The 17516-nt window shown below is 42.4% G+C and overlaps 1 protein-coding gene across 1 annotated transcript in view; it reads left to right on the top strand.

The window, feature by feature from the left end:
* The window catches only part of VEGFD (vascular endothelial growth factor D), a 130828-nt gene that overhangs the window by 83620 nt on the left and 29692 nt on the right, over positions 1–17516 (top strand). The window contains exon 3 of the mRNA XM_040338669.1: positions 13646–13836. Coding sequence (XP_040194603.1) covers positions 13646–13836 — 191 coding nt within the window. The remainder of the gene's footprint in view (positions 1–13645; positions 13837–17516) is intronic.

Genomic DNA, 17516 nt, shown 5'->3' on the forward strand with positions numbered 1-17516 from the left:
GGAATCTACTGTGTATGACAAGATATTGAGATGTGTAGCTCAGCTCATTACTCCTAGCAGAAGACTCCTTTGGTCCTAATGGCTTAGTGGTCAGTGGGTTCCAGAAATCAGATCCCCAGATCCTCATACAGGGATGCAGTCTCTCCGCTCCAATCCTAGAGGCACAGCAACTCTCTCCCTCAAGCTCAGTCTCTGAAGACAGCTCTGGAAGACTCGGATGCAGGCTTTTCCTCTCTCCCTGTTAGAGGTGAGCAGGCACAGCAACAGATCCTCTTAGATCCTCTCCTGATGGCTCTGTTCCTGGCAGGTTGATAGCACAGATGACAATAGGCTTGCATTCTCCTCTCTCCTGGCTAAAATGACCTTGAAAAATTGTGCCCAGGAAAACTGTGAACTTCTCCTCCTCTAGGTGCAGCCACTTGTGGGAATTCAAATTTGCAGTTTATTAGCTTCAATGTACAAGTACAGTACAATGCAGTGCCCCTTTAAGAACTATACAGTGCCTTGCAAAAGTATTCAACCCCCATTGGAATTTTTCATGTTTTGTTGCCTCACAACCTGGAATTAACATGGATTGTTTGAGGATTTGCATCATTTAATTTACAGAACATACCCACAACTTTTTTTTTATTGTGAAGCAAACAACAAATAGGACAACATAACAGAAAAAGTCAATGTGCATAAGTATTCACCCCCCTAAAGTCAATACGTTGTAGAGCCACCTTTTGGTTCTATCACAACTCCAAGTTGCTTTGGATAAGTCTCTATGAGCTTTGTCACATCTTATCGCTGGGATTTTTGCCCATTCCTCCTTGCAAAACTGCCCCAGCTCCTTCAAGTTGGATGGTTTGCGCTTGTGAACAGCAATCTTTAAGTCTGACCACAGATTTTCTATTGGATTGAGGTCTGGGCTTTGACTAGGACATTCCAACAGATTTACACGTTTCCCCTTAAACCACTCAATTGTTGCTTTAGCAGTATGTTTGGGGTCATTGTCCTGCTGGAAGGTGAACCTCCTTCTAGCTTCAAATCACACCACACAGAGTGGTACAGGTTTTGCTCAAGAATATCCCCGTGTTTAGCACCATCCATCTTTCCCTCAACTCTGACCAGTTTCCCAGTCCCGACTGCTGAACAACATCCCCACAGCATGATGCTGCCACCACCATGTTTTACTGTGGGAATGGTGTTCTTTGGGTGATGTGATGTGTTGGGTTTGCGCCAGACATAGCATTTTCTTTGATGGCCAAAAAGTTAAATTTTTGTCTCATCAGACCAGAGCACCTTCTATACATTTTGGGAGTCTCCCACATGCCTTTTCGCAAACTCAAAATGTGCCATTTTGTTTTTTGCTGAAAGTAATGGCTTTCTTCAGGCCATAAAGCCCAACTCTATGGAGCGTACGACTTATTGTTGTACTATGTACAGATACTCCAGTCTCTTCTGTGGAACTCTGCAGCTTCTCCAGGGTTACCTTAGGTCTCTGTGCTGCCTCTCTGATTAATGCCCTCCTTGCCCAGTCAATGAGTTTTGGTGTGCGACCGTCTCTTGGCAGGTTTGCTGTTGTGCCATGTTTTTCCATTTGGTTATGATAGATTTGATGGTGGTTCTAGGGATCAGGAGCACAGCAGGAAGTAAGAGGAAATCTACCTCTAGCAAGGGACATTCACTCCTGTAAGAGTTATCATGGAAAAAAGGTGTCTCCACTGAAGCTTTATCACCAATCCTTGCTTCCGCAACAACCCAACATTTTCAAAATCCAATTGTCATAGGGACAGAAAGTGAGGTGAAATCTTCTGAACAGGAGCACGGACAGTAAAACAAATGTTGCAGGGGTGTTAACCCATCCCTATGCTAGCCCAAAAAAACGTAAAAATAATTTTGTTGGCTGGAGCTACACTTAAAAAATATACCGACTTACAAACAAATTTAATTTAGGATCTGTAGGTTTGTTCGTATCTTGTTTCTAACCCAGGGACTGCTTGTAAACAGATTTAAATATACAGAAGCAGCCTAGCAGGTCAGGATACACCTTTCATCTCCCTTTCTGCATGTTTTTATATCAGTTGTACTGATGACTCAGCACTAATCATTCTGTTCCTGGTCATCCTGCTACCCTTTTCATTACAGTTGCCCTTCATTTATGCAAACCCTTTACAAGAGTTAATTGACAAAGCTTTGGAAATTTCGAATCATAAGGGAAGAAATTTGAGCAGGAACAACCCTGGAAAGGGTTATGTTGGAGGGGTCTGCAATACCTACTGTGACATAGGGGATTGTTCAGCTCAGTGATAGATGTATTTTTCTATAGTGAGCCCACATCAGACAGCAATTTATAGTTAAGGGCCTGGTAGCCCACATTTATTAAATGAACAAAAAACCCTGAATAAACAGTCCATAAGTCCACTAAAGAATCCCACGCAGGGGTTTAGACGTCATTCAAACAAAACTGAAAATGCAAGCCCATCTGGCTACTCTTCAACAGCACTGCTGCTCTAGGTACTGGTACCTAAAACCACCAGATCTTCCAGGCTCACTGTCTTTGGTGCATACAGTCTTTGGGCTCCTTAAACCCACACAGCTTCAAGCCCCTCAATGCACACAGCTTCTGGCTCCTTGGATGCACACAGCTTGAAGCCCTTCAATTCACACAGCTTTGAGCTTCTTAATGCACACAGAATCTTTCTTCACACAGAGACTCTAACTAGCAGCCACTGCTCCAAATCTACCTTCCCCCTTCTGCTCTTACCAGCCCCTTGTTATATGGGCTGTGTGCACCTGGGCACACACCCTGCTGGCTGTCCACAAGACCCGGACACAGGGTTGGAGATCCCGTCCCACCCAAGACTCTGAAGGATCTCCAAACTACAGAGCCCCTTCAAGAAATCTCTGTTTCAAATCTACGCTCTGTGGCCCAGATTCACGTAGAATCGCACAAATTTGTGCGGGCGTAACGTATGTCATTTACGTTACGCCGCCGCAAGTTTTACAGGCAAGTGCTTTATTCACAAAGCACTTGCGTGTAAAGTTGTGGCAGTGTAGAGTAAATCACCTGGCGCAAGCCCACCTAATTCAAATTAGGCGGGTAGGGGGCGTGTAGTATTTAAATTAAGCGCGTTCCCGCGCCAAACGTACTGCGCATGTGCCGTTCGTAAAATATCCCAGGGTGCATTGCTCCAAATGACATCGCAAGGACGTCATTGGTTTTGACGTGAACGTAAATGGCGTCCAGCCCCATTCACGAACGACTTACGCAAACTACGTAAATTTTTAAATTTCGATGCGGGAACGACGGCCATACTTAACATTGGTTGCCCCTCATATAGCAGGGGCAACTTTACGCCGGGCAAACCTAACGTAAACGTCGTAACTTCACTGCGTCGACCGCGCGTACGTTCGGGAATTCGCATATCTAGCTAATTTGCATACTCTACGGGGAAAACGACGGTGGCGACACCTAGCGGGAACAAAAAATTGCATTTAAGATCCAACGGCGTAAGAGCCTTACGCCTGTCGGATCTAAAGGATATCTATGCGTAACTGATTCTAAGAATCAGTCGCATAGATACGACGGCCCAGATTAGGACTTACAACGGCGTACATGGCGTTGCTCCGTTGTAAGCCCTTTGAGAATCTGGGCCTGTAGCTCTGCAATCCAGCAATATGCAGACTCTGTGTCCACTTTAACCCCATTTTCATAGGGACAGAGCCTCGCTCTGCCACACTACGTATATCTCCAATCATACACCCGTGACTATTTTCAGATATAAGCATCCACACAAAGCTATACAATATGTGGATACAAAATGGACATGCATAGCTAGAGTAGTACATGTGGATACAAAGACCATCTGGTATGACATGTTGTGAAAAATAAATTGCACAAGGTGATAGCACTGGAAGAAAGAGAGAAGAAATATTGTTGGACTCTGGTCCTTATCAAAATTGTCAAAACATACTTGATAAAACTGTAGCATCGATCACTGAGTGTGCTCATTAAGCTTCTCCTTCATGTCTGAATGTTGATGTTGGCTGCCTCAGATTCTTTTCCAATCATTTATTTCACATATATTTGTTTTAGTTGCTTTAAATTGCCTTTCTGTCTAGGATCATTTCCATTTTCAACAAATAACACTACAGGAAAAGTAAAGAGGCACTCGAATTTGTCAAAGGTATCCAACTTATGCAACTTTTCCACATTTCTGGATAGCAGCTGGCTGGACCACTCAGTATAACTCGGCGTATTGTTGATGATAATGTTTACCAGCTTTAAGTGCAGGATAGTCTCATCGGTTATTGATTGTCCTGTTAATGATTCCCAAAAACAATCAGAAAAGGAAAGACTGATTTTTATTTTTATATCAAACGGGTCTGTCAATTTCTGACAGCCACGCCCTGGCTTCTTTGACTTAGGATGGGTACATGTGCTACATATATTGGGAAATCTACGTACAGGCTGTAAAGATTTACCACCAACACCTAATGCTGCCATACATATAGCCATATTATCCTTAATTAAAACTATTGTTTAGGTGAAACAATCATATTTTTCTGAAATCAACTACATTAAATGAGACGCTACCTAATGCTGTTGAATATAATCGTAGCATCGATGCATCGAGATTCGACCGCCGGCGATTCTGCATCGATGCTACGATTTGCAATAATCGATTATGCGATGACGTCACCTGCGCGCCGCTATTTCCCCTGCCAAAGAAGTGAGAACAGCCGAAGGCGCCTTTTTTCCCTGCCCCCGATAAACTCAAAGCGGCCAAGTGTCTTAGGCGGTAGCCGCGCCTCTTTTCCCGCCCCTCGACGAACTAGAAGGAGCCGTGGGCATCCCGCCCCCCCTCGCTGACAGCATCCCCAGCCGCCCAGCGCCGTCAACATGGGAGACACGTGGAGTGAGTGTCTGTGTATCCCCAACTATCGCTCCCGAGTGAACTCCCCAGAGCCTTCCTCCTTGGCTCACCTCACGCTGTGTGCAGTGTGCACACACAGGCTGCCTCAGCTGCTGCGGAAGACCCGAGATGCCAGACAGCGCGGTTGTCCTCTGTCCCAGTTCCACTGACAGGCTGCACAGTAGCGGCAATAGATGGGCACACTGGCAGCAATAAATGGGCACACTGGGAGCAGAAAAAGGGCACAATGGGAGCAGAAAAAGGGCACACTGGGAGCAGAAAAAGGGCACACTGGGAGCAGAAAATGGGCACACTGGGAGCAGAAAATGGGCACAGTAGTGGCAGCAATAAATGGGCACAGTAGTGGCAGCAATAAATGGGCACAGTAGTGGCAGCAATAAATGGGCACAGTGGCTGCGTTTGGCACAGTGGTGGCATTTGATGGGCACAGTGGTGGCATTTGATGGGCACAGTAGCTGCAATTGATGGGCCCAGCGGTGGCGTTTGATGGGCCCAGCGGTGGCGTTTGATGGGCCCAGTGGTGGCGTTTGATGTTTTTTTTTTTTTTGTTTGCGCCCCCTCAACATTGAGCACCAGCCGCCACTGACTACTAGTGATAATATAACATATTATACAGTATATCATAAATCTGATGCACCATTATGTGAACTGAAAATTTGCCATATTATGAAAACATTAAAGTGATCAATGAGCATGACAATGCCATTTCCACATTAATTATGGTTTATGTATGCCTTATTGTCTTGGTGATTGATTATCATCACAACTTCATTGATTTGAAATTGATCCCCTTTTTTGTACACGTTTTTGATTTTGTACTGCATGTGTGGGGCAGTAATGAGCAAAAACAGAAAAAAAGGGATCATTGAAGTTGTGATGTGAATCAATCACTAAGACAATTAGACACTATACATAAACCATAATTTATGGAATGGCATACATAGTCGTTTGGGGGGACGTTATGAGGATATTGTCTGCAGTCCATCTCTTGTATCATGTCTGCAGTCTCTGACCCTCTCTTGTATCATGTCTGCAGTCTCTGACCCTCTCTTGTATCATGTCTGCAGTCTCTGACCCTCTCTTGTACCATGTCTGCAGTCTCTGACCCTCTCTTGTATCATGTCTGCAGTCTCTGACCCTCTCTGACCCTCTCTTGTATCATGTCTGCAGTCTCTGACCCTCTCTTGTATTATGTCTGCAGTCTCTGACCCTCTCTTGTATCATGTCTGCAGTCTCTGACCCTCTCTTGTAGTATTTTGGGGTCAGTCTGGAGCTCTTCTTTAAGTTGTCTGTGTTTTTTTTTTTTAAGACCAGATAATAAAAAAAAAATCTGACTGCTTGAATTTTTTCGATGAAAACGCGTGTAGTAATCTTGATGCATCGTGATGCATCGCGGAATCGAATCGAATCGTGAGACCGGTGAAGATGCGCAGCCCTAATAAACAAATGTTTTAATTGAAAAAGGCATGACCGACCTTGGCAGAAAATTCTGCACATTCTGACTAACTTTTTTGTTGTCTTTTTTTTGTTGTCTTTTTTTTGTTGTCTTTTTTTTGTTGTCTTTGTTGAGATGATTTGTCAATTTTATCATTAAATGTCATGTAAAACCCTTTAAACTGTGGTTGATCAAATAATTATTGTTTTGTTAGACTTACCTAAACAATTCATTCAATTTATATCTAGTCAAATAGGTCTTCACTCTATATATATCTTGGTAAATCTAACGCTTACTATACATGCAAGTATAAAATATTGACCCATTAGAGATTTAATCGTTTTTAGTGATGTGTCCTTGAAAATAAAATAAAATAACTTTCCCAAAAAAACAATACGGTTTATGATGAGACTGAACATACCTTTTACGGCTGGGTTCACACTAGAACATTCAGCGGCTCACAGCAGGAGTCCAGTGCGTCTCCGTTCACTGTTTCAGTTTTTTGGGCTGAATTTGGACCTGAAACGGACCAAAAAACGCACAGGGCTCCTGTGCAATTCTCACTGGAGCCACTGTGGAGATGTGTGAACTGGCTCCATAGAGAGACAGTCACAATCTCCTGACAAATGCGAATTGGATGCGGTGAAAACGCATCCAATTTGCATAGGTGTGAATCCAGCCTTAGGGAAAATATGTATTTATTTATGGAGCCAACAATTTACTACAATTGATCACTGAAAGATCATATTATTAAAGGACTGTTATATTGAAGGAATGTATTATTCCAAGTACGGCCAACATAATAAAAATGACCCTTTGAGCTATAGTAAATTGGAGTCTTGGCTGATGGGAAAATTGTGGGGCTATTGGCCTCAAATGAAGTTTGCTTAAAGTGGGGGTTCACCCTAAAAAAAAATTCTCACATTACATCCAGCTCACTACTGACATTGTCAGTATGCCGATTTTTTTTTTGCTGTACATACCTTGTATTTTCTTAGCCGATTCCCGGGTAGGGCCGCCCACGGGAGTGGGCGTTCCTATGCCGCAGTTAGTGATTGAAATGATGAAAAACACTACCCCCCCCTGTCGCATACGGAGCGCCACGAGTTGCCGAAAGAAGCCGAACGTCGGTGCGCAGGCACCGTTTAGCGCCGACTCGACGTTCGGCTTCTTTCAGAAACTCCTGACGCTCCGTATGCGATGGGGGGATAGTGTTTGTCATCATGTCAATCACTAACTGCGGCATAGGAACGCCCACTCCCGCGGGAGGCCCTACCCGGAAGCCGACTAAGAAAATACATTTACAAGGTATGTACAGCAAAAAAAAAATTGGCATACTGACAATGTCGGTAGTGAGCTGGATGTAATGTGAGAATTTTTTTTTTAGGGTGAACCCCCGCTTAAGGTTTGACTACTTAAATGAGTGGAAATTGAGAGTGGGAACTCTTTAAGTAGGGAGAAGTAGGGGTTACTCACTTTTTAGTTTTAAAGTTAAGTTGTTGCTCAGTAGAGACTATGGGCCAGATTCACAGAAGAGATACGACGGCGTATCTCCTGATACGCCGTCGTATCTCTGAGATACGATTGTCGTATCTATGCGCCTGATTCATAGAATCAGGTTACGCATAGATAGCCCTAAGATCCGACAGGTGTAATTGACTTACACCGTCGGATCTTAGGCGGCAATTCTAGGCCGGCCGCTAGGTGGCGATTCCATTGCGGTCGGCGTAGAATATGCAAATGACTAGTTACGCCGATTCACGAACGTCCACTTTACCCGCCGCTCTAACTTTACGTTTCCGTCGAGATGCGCCGCGTAAAAATAAGGCTGCCCTCTAGGTGGACTAGCCAATGTTAAGTATGGCCGTCGTTCCTGCGTCGAAATTTAAAAAATCACGTCGTTTGCGTAAGTCGTTCGTGAATGGCACTGGATGCCATTTACGTTAACGTCGAAACCAATGACGTCCTTGCGATGTCATTTAGCGCAATGCACGTCGGGTAATTTGACGGATGGAGCATGCGCAGTACGTTCGGCGCGGGAACGCGCCTTATTTAAATGGTGCCTGCTCCATTTGAATTAGGCGGGCTTGCGCCGAGCGGATTTACGTTACACCGCCGCAAGTTTACAGGTAAGTGCTTTGTGAATCAGGCACTTACGCTGTAAACTTACAGCGGTGTAACGTAAATGGGATACGTTACGCCGCCGCAGCGTAACGTTTTTGTACCTGAATCTGGCCCTATATTGGTATACATGTACCCACATCCTAAATATTGTCAAAAGAAATTATAAGGAAATTGGGGCAATAGGATATTCATGTTACCGTCATAGGAAATACACGAGAATTTTCTTAAAAACACAAAACTTTTTTGTATACAATAACATTTTGTGTTTTTAAGAAAATTCTTGTGGATGTCCTATGAGGGTAACGTGAAAATTCTATTGCCTCAATTTCCTTACAATTTCTTGACTCACTTTTTAGCTTACAGCAGTCCTCTCGTGAATTCCCTCCCTCCCATCCTCCCCACTCTTGTTTATTATTTGTTTATTATCACAGCTTTAATAGGAATCCCCCTATACCCCCTACACCCCCTACTCCCACACCTCATTTTGCCCATTGCTATAACTGGCTTCCATACATTTATCGGGTGAGGCCGTCTTTTAAACTATTATATGATTATTTAATGCTAAGGTGATTGCACAGTCCAATAGTAATTTGTGTGACTAACTTTGCCTTCAAACTTGGGCAGTGGGATTAGTCAGTAGATGCTGTTTAGTTGTTCTGAAAATATGCTAACCCACTTACATTTCATATGATGGCATTTTATGAAGGCACACATTACGTTTTAAAAAATCAGGTCTCCAGTTTTGCTATATTTTTTCAAAAGTCTTATAGATTACTGCTTTAGAAGCATTTCGAAAAATTACTTGTGAATTCAGTCAGAAAACCAGTAAACCAATACATTCTAAACACGTACACTACAAGGAAAACAAAATCAGTGCAGTGAATATAAAATGGTCCTTAGTTCTTCTTAGAAACACTCACTTCCTGTTCTTCTGTCTGTAACTACACATCGTAATGCGAGGCTTTCTCCCTGGTGTGGAGAAAGCCTTTTGAGGGGGCGAGCAGGCAAGTCAGGACACTCTCTACGTTGCAGAGAAGAAAGGAACTGTGTGTTAGTGGGCGTCCTGACACTGCTGCCCGCCCCCTTAAGAGGATTTCTCCACTCCTGGAAAAAAGCCTTTCATTACGGTGTGTAGTTACAGACAGAAGAACAGGAAGTGAGGATTTCTCAGAAGAAATAAGGACATTTAAAAGCAAAATCGAAGGATGAGGTAAGTGAAGGAGGACTGCACTAAGGTAAAGGAAGCTATGTAGGTAAACAAATGTTTTCCTTTACAACCCCTTTAATTTGTACTTTTATTTTATTCCTCATCTGGTTTGTTTTCCTGGCATTGTTTTTCTCTGATGTTCATCTGTTATAAAAAATGATTGGTATTTTACTGCCATTACTTTCTGGACATACAAGGCAGATTATATGGTTATCAGCCAAGAATATATGCTTGATATGCATGCTTTGATCCTTTCCCTTGGCTTTTTCTATATCTATTTAGAGAGTAATGACATCATCTCTCTGTGTAGTATTTCCAGATATCTATAAAACATAAATAAAAGAGATAATACTGCATTACAACCGACCTTTGCTTCATTTCAAAGTTTAACAAAGTCCATCTACAGTATGAATATAAAAAGTATATGATTAATTAATTCAATGGAGGAAAAGGCATTTTACCAACTGAACTAGTCCTATCTGTTTACTCTTTATTATTCCAACTTCTGCTACCTGCTAATCTAGCCAACAGCATGAAAAATATGCTTTTTTACTATAGTAATCCACTACACTGTGATAGTTGTACACAAAAAAGGCAGGCATAGAGTCTGTGACTAGTCACCGGTATTGGCTCCGTGCAGCTACAGTAGTTTTATCCCATGACACACGTTTCAAGCTTTGTTCTGCACTGTGTCTCTATCTGGAGGTTACCATCTTGATTGTGGCAGGGCTTTGCTTCCTCACATCAGAGCCTCCAGCAAGGAGAACTGTGCAAATTAAAATAGTGACATCACCAAAAGTGTGTCAATAAATAAGGTATATCCCTCTCTAGTTTTGAATGCTCGATTTAGCTGAACATTAAATAATTTATATTTGGCTTACCTGGGATCATCTTCTTAAAGATTAGGGATGAGCTTTGAGTTTGAGTCAAACTCATGTTCGACTCGAACATTGCCTGTTCGCCTGTTCGCCGAACAGCGAACAATTTGGGGTGTTCGCGGCAAATTCGAAAAGCCGCGGAACACCCTGTTAAAGTTTATGAGAGAAATCTAAAGTGCTAATTTTAAAGGCTAATATGCAAGTTATTGTCCTAAAAAGTGTTTGGGGACCCGGGTCCTGCCCCAGGGGACATATATCAATGCAAAAAAAAGTTTTAAAAACTGCAGTTTTTTTGGAAGCAGTGATTTTAATAATGCTTAAAGTGAAAACAATAAAAGTGAAATATTCCTTTAAATTTCGTACCGGGGGGGGGGGGTGTATAGTATGCCTGTTAAGCAGCGCAAGTTTCCCACGCTTAGAACTGTCCCTGCACAAAGTGTAATTTCTGAAGGAAAAAAGTAATTTAACATCACTCGCGGCTATAATGAATTGTCGGCTCCAGGCAATTCAGAGAAAAGTCATTCATAAAAATTAAAAAAAAAGCGTGGGGGTCCCCCCAAATTCAATTACCGGGCCCTTCAGGTCTGGTATGGATATTAAGGAGAACCCCACCGTCAATTTAAGAAAAAAATTACGTGGGGTTCCCCCCATATATCCATTCCAGACCCTTCAGGTCTGGTGTGGATTTTAAGGGGAACTCCACCCCAAATAAAAAAAATGGCATGGAGTTCCCCCAAAAATCCACACCAGACCCCTTATCTGAGCATACAACCTGGCCGGCCGCAGGAAAAGAGTGGGGGACAAGAGCGCCCCCCCTCCTGAACCGTACCAGGCCACATGCCCTCAACATTGGGAGGATGCTTTGGGTCTGTGACCCCTCAAAGCACCATCTCCCCATGTTTATGAGGACAAGGGCCTCATCCCCACCACCCTTGCCTGGTGGTTGTGGGGGTCTGCGGGGGTGCTTATCGGAATCTGGAACCCCTACCATTTCACTAAGAAAGTGTAAAGAATTGTAAAAATAAAACACACACACACCGTGGAAAAAGTCCTTTATTAAAAAAATAAAATCCAGCGGTGGTAATCCATTCTCAATCCCCTCTCAAACGTTGTAGGTAGTGGATTACCACCGCTGGATTTTATTTTTTTAATAAAGGACTTTTTCCATGGTGTGTGTGTTTTATTTTTACAATTCTTTACACTTTCTTAGTGAAATGGTAGAGGTAAAATGTACCCCATTACCAATTCACATAGGGGGGCCGGGGTCTGGAGGTCCCCTTTGTTAAAGGGGTCTTCCAGATTCCGATAAGCCCCCCCGCCCGCAGACCCCCACAACCACCGGGCAAGGGTTGTGAGGATGAGGCCCTTGTCCTCATCAACAAGGGGACATGGTGCTTTGAGGGGTCACAGACCCCCAAAGCATCCTCCCAATGTTGAGGGCATGTGGCCTGGTATGGTTCAGGGAAGGGGGCGCTCTCTTGTCCCCCCTCTTTTCCTGCGGCCGGCCAGGTTTACGTGCTCGAATAAGGGTGTGGTGTGGATTTTTGGGGGAACTCCACGCCTTTTTTTTTTTTCAATTTGGGTTGGAGTTCCCCTTAAAATCCACACCAGACCTGAAGGGTCTGGAATGGATATATGGGGGGGAACCCCTTGTCATTTTTTTGTTTTTTAATTGAAGGCGGGGTTCCACTTAATATCCATACCAGACCTGAAGGGCGTGGTAATTGAATTCGGGGGCTTTTTTTTTTTTATGAATGACTTGTCGGGAGCCAACAATTCATTATAGCCACAAGTACTTTTAAATTACTTTTTTTCCTTCAGAAATGACACTTTGTGCAGAGACAGTTCTAAGCATGGGAAACATGCGCTGCTTCACAGGCATACTATACACCCCCCATAGGTACTAAATTTAAAGGAATATTTCACTTTTATTGTTTCACTTTAAGCATTATTAAAATCACTGCTCCCAAAAAAACTGCAGTTTTAAAAAAAAATATTTGCATTGATACATGTCCCCTGGGGCAGGACCCAGGTCCCCAAACACTTTTTAGGACAATAACTTGCATATTAGCCTTTAAAATTAGCACTTTAGATTTCAAACGTTCGATTCCTATAGACTTTAATGGGGTTCTAAAGTTCACACAAACTTTTGGTCTGTTCGCAGGTTCTGGTGCGAACCGAACGGGGTGGTGTTCGGCTCATCCCTATTAAAGATACAGCAAGAAACCAGAATCCCAAGCTCAAGGCAGCTAAAGACCCCATTGTGTGTCTGCACCAAATCCAACAAAGCAAGAATGCTAGGCTTTAAAAGCTTACTCACAATGTATGCATGGCTATACTGTGAGTGTGTATGTCCTATAGTAAGCAACTCTAGTTTTAAACTAAAGAACCACACAGAGGTTCCTCGGTGGGCAGTATGGCTTTGCAAATGAACCAATGAACTGAAACGTTGAAACAATTTTTGTTTCTTTTTTTATGCTGACTAGCTAGCCAGTGTGCTTGATAATTTTAGTATTTCTTCACTATTTTTGGTTCTGTCGGAATATGATATATTTGGCAAGCTATCAAGTTTGGCTGCCCAAAAAAAAAAAAATGCAGGGGAGGACATACTTGCTGTGCTGCCTGTGAAGCTATTCAGAGATTATAAAGGACAAGAGGTACCAATGCATTGAACACCAGATGAGAAGGCACGTGTAGTTGGGATAGAAAACTTTTTTACACTAGTGGTCATTCCTTCCCAAATAATGTTACATCGCTCTTTAATGGCAATTCATGTCAGAGGGTTCAGAAGCTCTAGCCACATCAAATCAAAATATGGCAGTAAGGGACAGTTAGATTATTTATTAATTTAATGGTGTATTGTAGCAGACAATAGAGGTAAAAGACGCATCCACAACCATGTAAATCTTGCAGGCACAAAATACTATTGGAGCTAAATTAGTTCTTGATGGAGACAAAATCTGACCTATTTACACTTGGGTAAGAGTTCCTGTAAAGTGGCCCATTGCGGTCTGTGATGATAAAAAGGCATCTCAGTTGTAATGCATAATGTATGATCAAACTATTATTCTCTGTGCAGTTATTGATGAAGAATGGCAGAAGACACAGTGCATGCCTCGAGAAACCTGTGTTGATGTTGCGAAGGATCTTGGCACTGCCACTAACACGTTCTTTAAACCGCCCTGCGTCTCTGTGTTCCGATGCGGAGGCTGTTGTAATGAAGAGGGAGTTTCCTGCCTAAACACCAGCACATCCTATGTACTCAAATCGGTAACAGTATTTTTCTTTGAAATGTACTTCTTCAATTTCTTTAATGGCAGCATCCAAAATTTTAAGATCATATCTCATTTGGGGATTTACTTTGGAGTGAAAATCGTTTTTAACATTTAGAAGTCTGTTACTTATATTCAAATAAGCAAATAGCCTTCTGCATGTACCACTGGGTTTAATTCTTGATTTGGATTTAGTGAATTTAAAGGGGTTGTAAAGGTAAAATATTTTTCCCTAAATAGCTTCCTTTACCTTAGTGCAGTCCTCCTTCACTTACCTCATCCTTCCATTTTGCTTTTAAATGTCCTTATTTCTTCTGAGAAATCCTCACTCCCTGTTCTTCTGTCTGTAACTACACACCGTAATGCTAGGCTTTCTCCCTGGTGTGGAGAAAGCCTCTTGAGGGGGCGAGCAGGAGGGTCAGGACGCTCTCTACTTTGCAGATCGAGAAAGGAGCTGTGTGTTAGTGGGCATCCTGACACTCCTGCTCGCCCCCTCAAGAAGCTTTCTCCACACCAGGGAGAAAGTGTCACATTACTGTGTGGAGTTACAGACAGAAGAACAGGAAGTGAGTATTTCTTATAAAAAATAAGGACATTTAAAAGCAAAATGGAAGGATGAGGTAAGTGAAAGAGGACTGCACTAAGGTAAAGGAAGCTATTTAGGGAAAACATTTTTTACCTTTACAACCCCTTTAAACCTAATAGGCTGCTGCTAGTTTACAGTAGAGGAATGCATAGAATGCAATGAAATGACTGTTGGCACTGTCCTCCATGTTAAAGCCCCCTTTACTTTACATATAATTGAAATAATTTATTGAACTTGTTTATTAAAACCATTCTAGAAAAATGATCTAATATATGTATAATTGCCCTTATACACCATGGGCCAAATCCTCAAAAGAGATACGACGGAGTAACTGCTGTTACTCCGTCGTATCCCTGGTCCTAACTATGGAACTGATCCACAGAATCAGTTTCCCATAGTTAGGACGAAGATCCGACATGTGTAATTGAATTACACTGTCGGATCTTAGGATGCAGTACCGCATCCGCCGCTGGGGGCATTTTGCGTCGAAATGCCGCCTCGGGTATGCAAATTAGGACTTACGGAGATCCACGAAGCTTTTCAGCTTCGTTTTTTTCTCCGTAAGTTATATTTTGCAAACGCAAAATTAGGGCTGCTTTTACAAGGTGTAAACTGTTTACACCTTGTAAAAACAGACCTTTATTGCTTGCGACGCGATTTTTTTTAAATTTCTAATTTTTTTTTTGGCGCCGTATCTTTTTTTTTACCCGACGCAACTTTATTGTCCCGTCGCAATCCACAAAGCCCGACGTAACGTAATTTCGCGCTATGCACGTCGGGAAAATGACGTCACGAGCATGCGCAGTACGGCCGGCGCGGGAGCGCGCCTCATTTAAATGGTAATCGCCCCCTGGAGAAGAGGAATGCCTTGCGCCGGCGGAATTTAAGTTACACCGCTGCAAATTCCCAGGTAAGTGCTTTGTGGATCGGGCACTAACTTGGGAAATTTGCGGCGGTGTAACTTAAATGGAAAAAGTTAAGTTACGCCGCCTGGCTGAGGATTTGGCCCCATGTTACCAAAAGTATTGGGACACTTGTCTTTACACGCACATTAACTTTAATGGCATCCCAGTCTGTAGGGTTCAATATTGAGTTGGCCTACCCTTTGCAGATAAAACAGCTCCAACTCTTCTGGGAAGGCTGTCCACAAGGTTTAGGAGTGTGTCTATGGGAATGTTTGACCATTCTTCCAGAAGCGCATTTTAGAGGTCAGGCACTGATGTTGGACAAGAAGGCCTGGCTCACAGTCTCCACTCTAATTCATCCCAAAGGTGTTCTATCGGGTTGAGGTAAGGGCTCTGTGCAGGCTAGTTAAGTTCCTCCCCTCCAAACTTGCTGAATTATGTCTTTATGGACCTTGTTTTGTGCACTCAATATTGAACCCTACGAACTAAGACTGGGATGACATTAAAGTTCATGTGCGTGTAAGGGCAGGCGTCTGAATACTTTTGGTAATATAGTGTATTTGGCAAAACACACAAGATCACCTGTAGTAGATGAAAATTGTATAATTGTGTAAATTGAAGATATATTCAGAGCATACTAAGTTTGTTTTATTCTGTTGGTTGGAACCCTTATCTGCTTTTTGTTGTGTCCCCATTGGGAAAGCTATCACTTTCTTGTGACCACCTGCCACCCGAACAGGAAGTGAGATAAAATGATCATTGCAACAAGTACAGTACATAGTAATAAAATGAGATCTAACGCTTCCCCATTCAATGCAACAAAGAAAATATATTTTTTGCCGAAATCCCTCAAGAATCAATGCAATTTAATAAACAGGAATGCTTTTTGTTTTTCCATGGGGTTGATTTTCTACTTTACTATTACTACTAGGGTAATAGAGAATGTTCACTTGGCAAAGTAAAACTGTTTATCAATGAATACCCACTAATACTACAAAGTGTGCATAACAAGTCCTGCTGATGTATAAATTTTACTGTCACCCAAATGCCAATCTTTTTTTTACAACATTATTAAAATAACGTATTGCATGTATAAATCAATAGTGAAAGGGGATTACCGCTCTAGGTGGATGTATGGAAATTAAACTCTCCTCAGGATTGAAGCAGCAGGTGCAGGCTATGCATATAGCAATTAGGTAAGGGAAAGTTCTGGACAGCCGCACTCCAAAAAATTGCCTTTATTTGTAAAAAAATATATCAAAAATACATGCCAATATAGGACAGAAGTACTGACGCATTTCACACTTTCAACAGTGCTTAATCAAAGCTTCACCCATAAATCAATAGTGTCACAATCCTCCAGCGGATGAGAATATACACACCTCTGCATATAAATTACCGTATACAGTGGGGATCGAAAGTTTGGGCACCCCAGGTAAAAATTTGTATTAATGTGCATAACGAAGCCAAGGAAAGATGGAAAAATCTCCAAAACGCATCAAAGCCATTCTTATATAATGTCAAAAAAAGTTAGATTTTATTTCCATCATTTACACTTTCAAAATTACAGAAAACAAAAAAATGGCGTCTGCAAAAGTTTGGGCACCCTGCAGAGTTAATATCTTGTACTGCCCCCTTTGGCAAGTATCACAGCTTGTAAACGCTTTTTGTAGCCAGCCAAGAGTCTTTCAATTCTTGTTTGAGGTATCTTTGCCCATTCCTCCTTACAAAAGTCTTCCAGTTCTTTGAGATTTCTGGGCTGTCTGTCACGCACTGCTCTTTTAAGGTCTATCCATAGATTTTCAATTATGTTGAGGTCAGGAGATTGTGAAGGCCATGGCAAAACCTTCAGTTTATGCCTCTTGATGTAATCCCCTGTGGATTTTGAGGTGTGTTTAGGATCATTATCCATTTGTAGAAGCCATCCTCTCTTTAACTTCAGCTTTTTCACAAGTGGCATCAAGTTACCATCCAAAATTTGCTGAAATTTTATTGAATCCAATAATCCTTCTACTCGTGAAATGTTCCCTGTGCCACTGGCTGCAATACAACCCCAACGCATGATTGATCCACCCCCATGGTTAACAGTTGGACAGAGGTTCTTTTCATTAAATTCTGTGCCCTTTCTTCTCCAACCGTACCTTTGCTCATTCCGGCCAAAAAGTTATATTTTAACCTCATCGGTCT

The sequence above is a fragment of the Rana temporaria genome, chromosome 2 (assembly GCF_905171775.1).
Source record: "Rana temporaria chromosome 2, aRanTem1.1, whole genome shotgun sequence".
NCBI classification, from domain to species: Eukaryota; Metazoa; Chordata; class Amphibia; order Anura; family Ranidae; genus Rana; species Rana temporaria.